General features: G+C 43.1%; 1 protein-coding gene across 1 annotated transcript; it reads left to right on the forward strand.

Moving 5' to 3' along the window:
* Positions 1 to 805: 805 nt before the first annotated feature.
* SLC25A29 (solute carrier family 25 member 29) lies at positions 806 to 9735 on the forward strand. Its single transcript, XM_032188428.1, has 4 exons — positions 806 to 890; positions 1910 to 1953; positions 6696 to 6779; positions 7392 to 9735. Exons 1-4 carry the CDS (start codon positions 857 to 859, stop codon positions 8133 to 8135), a joined length of 906 nt encoding a protein of 301 aa, XP_032044319.1. The 5' UTR covers positions 806 to 856; the 3' UTR covers positions 8136 to 9735.

A 9735-nucleotide genomic window follows, 5' to 3' on the forward strand; every position in this document is an offset into this window, starting at 1 on the left:
CGCCCTGCTGGGGCTGTCAACAGCTCCCTCATCCCCTGGGAAGCCTCTGGCATCGGGCACCTCGATCCAAGGCAAGGTTCGCCAGCGGGAAAGTCAAGTTAATGCACAAATGGGAGAAGGCTGCGGGAGGGGAGAATTGGGTAAACATTAGGGTTGGAAAAGAGCTCCAAGATCATCTGGTTCAACCATCACCCTGTTATCAATGTCACCCACTAAAACGTGTCTCAAAGCACCAGGTCCAACCTTTCCTTGGACACCCCCAGGGACGGTGACCCCACCACCTCTCTGGACTACCTGTTCCACTGCCTGGCTACTCTTTTTGGGAAGAAACGTCTCCCCAAAAACCTCAGTGAGTCCAGGCGTGCAGGAGCCACATCTCAGCGTGCGGTGCACCGGGGCTGAGATGCTGTGCAGGGAGGATGCTCCCCAGCCTCCCATTTCGATTTCTCCCCTAACCTCGGGTTCGGAGCAGGTTAAATCCTCCGGATTCAGAGGGGATGAGCTTGGAGGCGACGGGAGGGGAAGGGAAAGGGCGCTGAGCGCCCTTCCGCGGGTCCTCCCCCCCCCTTTTTTCCTTTCCCTTCCCCTCCCCTCGCCCCATCCCTGTCCCGCCCTTTGCCCGGAGCCTCCCCAGCCCGGCCTCCAGTGGCTGAGGACGGCGGGGGGGAGTTGTCCTCCTGCCCGCCCCCTCGGAGGCGAGGCCCCGGCGCTAGAAAGAGCGGGCGGCGCGGCGGGCGGCGGCAGTGCGCGGAGCGGCAGCGCGCAAGGGCCGGGCCCCGCCGGGGGGGGAAGGGGGTGGAAAAATTAAAAAAAAAAAAAAAAAGATTATACATCTATTTATAGGAGGGTGCTGAGCATGGCTCTGGATTTCCTCGCGGGATGCGTCGGCGGTGAGGCTAAAAATAATAAATGATATGGATATAAAATTAAAGGATGGGGGGAAAAGGAAAGGGGGTGGCGTGTTTTGAGAGCTGGGAGGGGGGGAATGATAAATGTTGTGCCCGTCGCCAAGCCGGGTTTGGGTACGGGGAGGGAGGGGAAGAAGCGCCCGTGGCTTCCTGCAGCGAGGGGGGGCGGCAGCGAGCGCTGGGGGGGCTCCGGGAGCTGCCCCCCCGCGGGCGGTGGTGGAGGGGAGGATGGTGGAGGCATCGCGGGGCTCACCCTGCTCGCCCCCCTTCTTGTGGCCTCCCCTCCTTCCCCCCTTTCTATTTTTAGCGGCTGGGAAATCGCGTGTTGGATGGGGGGAGCCACGTACCGGGTTTGCTCGGTTGGTCGCGGTGCTCCCCTGGCACCGGGATTTTTTTTGTGTCTGCTCAGCACAGGTCTCCCTGTGGCCTCGCTGTCAGCGGTCAGAAGCGGGTTGGACTTCTTTTGGTTTGGGCTCACAGCAGCGTGGAGCTAGCAGAGCCCTTGCTTTAGCTGGTAGCTGTGTTTTCCTGGCTGATAGGCCTGCATGTAGCTTCCAAAAATCCCTTCGGTGCTATAGGAAGGCAAAGACAGCCCTTCTGCAGGTGCCACTGACCCATCTGGAAAGGCACCGGGCAGAGAGACAGCTATTTCTTCCTTCTTTAGAGGCGCTTCCGGGTTTTCTACGCTTCCCCAGAGCAGGGTGTTGATGAAATAATTTGCTTTAGGGGCAATCTGCAGTTTCTGCCCCCTGCGCTTGCCTTAGGCTGAGGCCAGGACCTGCTGCCGAGCATCCCGTGTGACGTGGCGCTCCCCACAGTCGCACAGCTCGGTCCCTGCCTGGAGCTCCCAAGCTTGCCAGAAGCGTAAAGGCAGCTGGTACTGGCGTGAGGGAGCACACCGTAGGTGTCCAGCCTCCTGGCCTGCCCACCACGCCGTGTGCTGCTATCCCAGCAGGGAGCCGGGACTGCTGGTTACAACCACGCCGTCTGCTTTGTTTCAGGTGCTGCCGGAGTGCTTGTCGGACACCCCTTCGACACCGTCAAGGTGGGTTGATGACGAAATATTTTTGTCTCTAAGTAGGAAACTTGGTGTTTTTCCAAGGAGCCGGGGAGGAAAAAAAAAATCCCCAGATGTTGTAGCAGCATAAATCTGTGATTGAAAGCTTGGAGCAAGCCTCTGGAGCTATGGTTCATAGACTTGTAGCCTCCAGCCCTTCAGAAGCGAACAGATTCCCTGTATGTATGTATGATTCAGCCCTGTAACATGACCAAACGTTGGCCCAAACCACAAGTTCGTCAGTGCAGTAACATCACGGCATTTGAAAACAGGATCTTGCATTTAACTTCATTTTATTCAAAGCTTGCTTTTCTGCAGCCCTTCACCACTAACTGATAGAACTGCCTCTACCCGCACTTGTAACTCCAGCCTACTTTGTCACTAGATGGAAAGCTTTGTTTCATTTCCCCCGAAGCTCTGCTGCTTACTCCTCAGGCATTAATTTGCTACACTAGCCAGTGGATGTAAGTGGGCAAAAATCCACAGCATGATGCTTGTCTGGGGCCTTTTTTTTTCCCTTTAGGTACTGCATATGTATCTCTGAGGTGTTGTAATATCCATATTCTGTAACTTCCCAAGTTAAAATCAATTCTCTGTTAACTGCATGCATTATGCACACTAAGGGTAGCTAAGGCCTGCTCAAATATATGATTTTTGGAGGATTTTAAACCTCCTGAGGCCCTTCAGCCAGGATTCCCAGGGGCCTGAGCCCATTTTTCAGAGCAGGATGATGACTAAAGTCGCTTTTTGGCAGCCTTATCTAAAGTCTCTGACTGGAAGAATAGACCAAGGGATGCCAGTATGCTCACTGCTAAGCTAACAGCAGATCACTTGACTGCAGCACACAGCATGCCACCCGCCGTGGCTATATTTGGAATGCCTCTACCTTACTGAATTTAGCTGTGCAAAGGGCTGATAGTATTACAGGGGTCATCACCATGTTATGTTCCCTAGCCACGTGGGTGAATCGATGCAGAAAGAACAGATTTTCCTAGCAAGTGGATTTTAGTCCTTGCTAGTCAAGTGCAAGCTGCTCAAATAGTTAAAGACTATATGTATGTTTCTGACAATGTTTGACTGTTAAGTAATTGGGTTGAATTAGAGTAAATATTTTCAGGAATGGTGCTATCCAGACTTGCATACTTTTTTTCTGGTGGTACAGGGACAGCTGTCTCCTCTCCCCCCATCCTGGCCAGTTTTACATGCTTAACTTTCGGTGATGGGTCACTTCACTGAAGCCAGCAAAACTGCTAAAACATTATGCTCAGGCTAAAGTTAAGCGTGTGTGGGGTTCTTTGTTTGTTTTTAAAGTGGAACAGCTTATACTGCATGAAACTAAACATTTAAATGACTGCAAAACTGGGGCTCCCATGCTAGTTCTGGCAGATGTATTAATGCAAAATGGATGTGTTGGCTTAAGACAAAGCATCTTGCTGTACAGTAGAGCAAAGCAGTTTGTTTCCAGATGACTTTAACCCTTTTTATGAAATCCAGTGTGGAACACTGCTTTCATACCACTAGAAAGGATAAAGTTATCTACCCTTTGTTAGAGAAAACACTAATGTTTGTGTTGTTAGCTGGTGTAGTCACCCTGTATGTGGGAAAACTAACAATATAACCATTTATTTTTTTTTTAAAAAAAAGGAAAGAAAAAATGCATAAGTTGTTGTATATGTATATGTGTTAAGAATTAACTCTATTTATAGTACTGCAGTGTTTAAAGGGCTAGTTGGTCACCCCCTTAGACTTTAAATTTTTAATATAACTGAACAGTGGGAAAGCTTCTTAGATAAGCCAGAATTTTACTTCCACCCTGACTTTTAAGCTTTTTTTTTTTTTTTTTTTTGCCAGTGATCATGTTCCACAAGGGGGAGGGGGCTGGTGGGACACGCAGAGAGAGCTGGAGCCTGCAGGTCAGGCTGAGAAACCCGCCAGCGAGCTGATCTCAGAGCTGGCAAACTTCTTATCCCTGGTTTGTTGATGTGATGTATAAAATTGCTTTTTTGCTTTTAACTGCCTTTACTTTCTGAGCTAGGGGCTGTCTTCATTAACAGCAAAAGTGTTACTTTGTTGTAGATGAGAGATAAGCCTCATCACGGGAGAGTTACCTAGTAAGTATAGCCCAGGTGAACACTTCTGTTTCTCTCAGTCTTAATTTATTCCAAAATGTAATAGTTCAAATAAAGCTCTGAAAGACTTATGAAGCTTTTTTTCCTTTTTAGTTTTAAAGTGATGTGTCCCTCTTCTACAACTATGACATGGAGGGAGCGGGGTTTAAATATCCCTTTAAAAATGAAAATAAAAATGTAAAGTCTTATTCTGAACCCTCTTTCTGGTATGCATTTCTCACTGTATGCACTTCCACACACAGTGGCTGTAAAATTGAATTTCAGGCAAACTGTTGTTGAGGTCTTATCCACAACATGTCCTTGGAAGAAACTTCCATTGTTCAAACAACTCTATTTCACACATCATTAATTGTTTGGACTGTTAGAAGGTTTTGTTTTGTTTTTTTCTTTTTTTTTTTTTAGTCTTGAGTACCTCTGTGCAAGTTTTTAGCAATGTGAAATTACAGTATGTTACTATTGTACTTAAACACTCGGTAACAGTGGTTTCAAATAAGACAAACAAAATAAAAGAACACAATGATTGTTGGCAGATTAATAGAATAGACAGTTAACCTTTGTAATTGATTCATCCCTCCTATATGTATACTCACTAAATTACAACTTGTTGAAGTTAGTATTAAAACACAAAGTTTCGTACATGTTCATTGTCTCATCTGGCAGCCTGTAACTATGGTGCCAGTTTGCACCCTAATGTGGTCATTATTGTTTAAAGCAAAGAGCTGCTTTTCATTCTTAGGCCTGATGTGTCAGTACTTAACTTTCTCAATATTTAATTCTACAACATTACAGTTGGTCAATATTTCACATATCATTTACATAAAGATAGTATGCCAATAGGAAACTCAACCTATATACAGACTATCTATGATAATTCTAAACTGTTAAAGATAACTGCACGCAAAAGTAAGAAGGTTCCTAAGCTGTAATTATTTCAAAGTTTATACATTTGAAAGTCACCTGATTTTACAGCTGGGGTTTGAAATAAAGCAATAAATTAAATTGAAATTAGGAATAAAACCATAAATGAAGTAAGACCTACATTTTGTGCAGTTCTGACTTGTTAAGGTATATGACTTTGCTTATGGGTCTGCTTCTTGAGCAGTTTTTTAAAAATCCACTACATCCTCCCCCATGACTTTGAATTTAAAAAAGGATTTATTTTACTTGAATTCTACTCTAAGCTTACTCTCAATTTCAATTCTAAGATGTTTTAAAACCTTTTCCATCTTGGAAGACCCAAGGTGATCTCAGCCTTAGAGTATGGCTAACATAAACTAATGTGCATGCTAAAAGGACACTAAAAACAAAAGTTTAGATTTACAAAACATGAAATGACATTGTAGTAATGTCAAAAATGCTGACACTATTTTTTCCCTTGAAGAAAGCTAACCTTAATAGGGACTTCTGATAAACCACATCCCCAGATGGTTTCTAGACCCACATCATCTTATTTCATTGTGGTGGTGTTGGTTCTGTTATTATTTTAGGCAAAGGGGGATAAAAAAGGAATTTAAAGTCAGGAATTCCTCACAGAGACCTAGTAATCCCTTCTTTTGTTCAAAATAAGAGCCTTGAATTTTTTTTTTTTTTGCCCTGGAGTTGCAGCAGCAGTAAATGGTTGATAAGCATCTTCCCAGGAATATTGCAGCCCTCCAAGCTGGAGATGAAAGGCAAATATCTAACTTCACCACTCTAGCGAAACCAGCTTACTGAGTTGATTGCAGCGCAGAGTTTTGGATGTACTAAGTAACTTTGAGCCTTTCTGTTTGTTGAAGTGTGCTTAAGGCAAATTAGCAGGAAAACCTGAATTGGACTTTCACATTAAAGGTTAAAGAAAGACCTAGAAAATGTGACTGTCTCCTAATGTCATCAGAAACAGTAGCATCATCTGTCCAGCAGGCCATCCCATGTCAGTTTCAGGAAAGTTAACTTACTACAAACATTAAAGGCTTGAAACAGCCACACCCTTGCAAATTGTTTGTTTTCAGCAAGTTAAAAAAACAGACTTAAGATTTAAAGGGAGGAGTGACTTTTTATTATTTTCCTTAAGCAACTGTAAGATATCTTGTCTCTTCCCATCTAACCTCTGAAAAAAAAATCTGATCTCAGTGAAGGGCCCCAAGCCCAGTAGCCAGAAACACTAGGTGTGCTGTTGTTGAAAGTTTCCAGCCTTTTAAATCATCCCTATTTCATGCTTGACTTGTAAATAATTTATTATAAAATGCTATCAGGTTTGTACAGATATTCCTTAGTGTGGACAGAAATATTCTTGGCAGCTAAAGAAAGCACTTGTTGTAGTCACTATGGGAAAATCTGAAATTCTAGAAAACAGCATACCCTGTTGTATTTCCAGATACCAGTTTTCACAATAAGTTAATAACCCTTCTCCCTTCAAATTTTTTTTTGCCTCTCCCCGTCCCTCCCCAAATAATTGTAAACACTTAGAGAATGTTTTTAAATGATTTTGCCACATATGGCATTCCAGTGTCCAGCCTTTGCTCTTTCATATGTATTTCTATAGCAAATCTCCATACAAGTCACTAGTTTACCAGTTATGCTGCTCTTGCCATACACATCAGTATCTCATACAACTTTTTATAGGTTCGCCTACAAGTTCAAAATGTAGAGAAACCTCTCTACCGTGGGACCTTCCATTGCTTTCAGTCCATCATAAAGCAAGAATCTGTAAGTATGAAGTTAATGCTTTGTGTATTTTGAAACTTCATATATATTTTGTATGAGAAGGGAAGGAAAGCTGCTCAAAAAACCTACAAATATCATAGATCAAGAGAAGAGCATACTCTGAACCTCACATGACCACAGTGCAGATACTTTAGTCTTAACTAAATAAAAATTATAAGCACATAACTTTTCCATCAGCATTTTCAGGCATGGTAACTTAAGTTTAAAAGTTCACCAGATAGTAAGTTGGAAGTTTAAATTTAACATTGAAAAGTTAACTTTTAAATAACTATATATTTGAATAGCTAATTTCCTGAGAATGCAAGCAATGAGAAAAGAAAATGGTGTGGACTTTTTTGTGGGCTTTTTTTTTTTTTTTTTTAAGCTTTAAGACCATAACTAAAAGGTTGACTTTGACATTTGTACCACTAAAAAACATTTAGCTGTTTGTGTCCTAGGCAGTGATGTACAAAGCAAGATTAGACTGATCTTCTGGCACTTTTGGGAAGTTAGAGCACAAGTAAGAGCCAGAAAGGACATTTTCTGCACAGTTGCAGGAGGCTGTCAACACTACTGTTAAAAAGTTTGTTTTTTTTTTTTTCCTTCTTCCTTCAGGCTTTTGGACTTTATAAAGGTATTGGGTCACCAATGATGGGACTTACCTTCATTAATGCCCTTGTGTTTGGTGTACAAGGAAATACCCTTCGTGCCCTTGGCAAAGACACTCCTCTGAACCAATTCCTCGCGGGGTCAGCAGCAGGGGCTATTCAGTGCATCATCTGCTGCCCCATGGAGTTGGCAAAGACAAGAATGCAGCTACAAGGAACAGGTGAATACAAACTAAAAACGAAGAACTATAAAAATTCTCTGGATTGTTTGATCAAAATCTATCGAAAGGAAGGGCTGAGGGGCATCAACAGGGGCATGGTCTCCACATTAATAAGAGAGACTCCAAGCTTTGGCTTTTACTTCTTGACCTATGACTGCATGACCAGGTATTTAGGCTGTGAAGCTGAAGACAGTTACGTTATTCCCAAACTGCTGTTTTCTGGAGGGATGTCAGGGATCGTGTCCTGGCTCTCCACCTACCCCGTGGATGTGATCAAGTCCCGGCTCCAGGCGGATGGCGTCGGGGGTGTTACACAGTACAACGGGATCCTAGACTGTGTCAGGAAGAGCTACCACGAAGAAGGCTGGAGGGTCTTTACAAGAGGCCTTACTTCTACACTTCTCCGTGCTTTTCCTGTCAATGCAGCTACTTTTGCTACTGTCACTGTGTTCCTAATGTACATGAGGTCGGAAGATGACCTTCGGGAATGTGAACCAGGTCCGGTAATCCAGCAGCCTTCCAGTCTGTGAGCACCACCTGTTTGTTCTTGACCCAAAGCCCAGCTGGTTTTTTAACTGTAAACAGTCGATCCGCACAAGTAGTGTAAATGTATGCTACCTGTATAAAGAATTCCTAAATGTGTTAAATTAGGATTTCATCTCATTACTTGTACAAACAGCATCCAGCCTTACCAAGGACTTAATATCCTGTAGTAGCCAAGTAAGACGGGGACCTGCCTTTAGAAAGTACTGTACAGTTGTGGCTCCAGAAGAGGATCTGGAGAATCTCAAAGTACCAGGAATCAGGTTTTCTTCCACCCATGTTCTGAATGACTGAGCTGAATTGAATGCAGAGATGTCTGCAGAAAAGAAACGCTTCTTGTTTGTAACAGGAGTAAGTACAGGCCTCCAATGTGAGATAGGGGGAAGGAGGAAGTTAAGTGTTAGAGGCATTTTGCAGGTAACCCTGAACTGTTTAAGACATGGACTAGCATTCAGCTAGCCCTGTTGTGTTTTACTTTTCCTCTGCTTTTAAGTGTCAGTTTTTTTTAGTAGCATCATTGTTCATACTGGTTTGCTAAAGAAATAATTTGCTTCTAAGCCAATCCCTTGCCTTTCAGCTTTGAATAAATATCTTAAGCACAAAGATAGCATTTGCACTTATATGCAGATGTGCCTTTACATTTCAAGGCTAGTAAGGATTTAGGGAAACTCAAAGCTATCCAGATCAATATTATCAGCCTTCACCTCTACTTCTTGTTTGGCAGGTGCACAGAGCACATTGCCTAGTTTCAGACCAAGCAGACTTTGTTCTTTAAGTTAATGCAACTTTGTGCCACCTCACCCAACCTGCAACCTAGCCGCCAGTGATGTACAGAAGTCAAAAGTCCTACCTGTGTTGTTGCGCAAAGTGTTTGTGGGTGTAATGTTAGCTTAGCAGCTTGAAGTACTGTGGAAATACATACACCTGTAGACCTGGAGGTTTCCTACCTTTCCAGAAAATAGGGGTGCATCTGCAATGGCTGGTGTTCGATACACTTGCATTATGCTTTTAAAGAATACTGATGTCTATGTATTTAGTTACAGTGCTACTGGAAAGAAGATTGAAAAGGGTTTTGTAGATTTTCCTTGTTACATGAATCCGCTGTGATTTCTTTTGTAGTAGTCTGTTCAAGAGGGATTGCTTTCGAGCTATGAACAGCTATTTAGTATTTGAAGGGAGAACTACACATATTTGGCACAAATAGCCAGGAGAAAGGAGTGCATGCGGGTTGAAAAATGTTCTAAAAATGTATCAAGCTAGGTCAGTAAGTACAGCTTCTTACACTTTCAGATGGGACACGTGCAATATGTGTTTAATTTAAATGGATTTTTTTTCCTAAAGAAACCTTATTTCATAGCATTTTGCACTGTAACAAAATATGCTGGAGAAACCTGTAAAACTGGTATGTCTTTTTATACCTTGAAGGTATGTTGGGTGTTTTAGTGCCTATTTGCACTGAGATTCAAATTGAATGTTAAACCTGTCTACTAAGCTGCACATGCACAACTCACAGCAAAGACCATTTACACCTTTGTACAGCAGTCTGGAATGATTGTATATAAAATTGAGGGAATAAATTTGTAAAAA

Source organism: Aythya fuligula, chromosome 5 (genome assembly GCF_009819795.1).
Source record: "Aythya fuligula isolate bAytFul2 chromosome 5, bAytFul2.pri, whole genome shotgun sequence".
Taxonomy (NCBI): domain Eukaryota; kingdom Metazoa; phylum Chordata; class Aves; order Anseriformes; family Anatidae; genus Aythya; species Aythya fuligula.

Coding starts and splice junctions, on each gene's coding strand:
- SLC25A29 (XM_032188428.1), top strand. CDS start 857: ATGGCTCTGGATTTCCTCGCGGGATGCGTCGGCG. Junction 891..1,909: donor CCTCGCGGGATGCGTCGGCG/GTGAGGCTAAAA, acceptor GCTTTGTTTCAG/GTGCTGCCGGAGTGCTTGTC. Junction 1,954..6,695: donor ACCCCTTCGACACCGTCAAG/GTGGGTTGATGA, acceptor AACTTTTTATAG/GTTCGCCTACAAGTTCAAAA.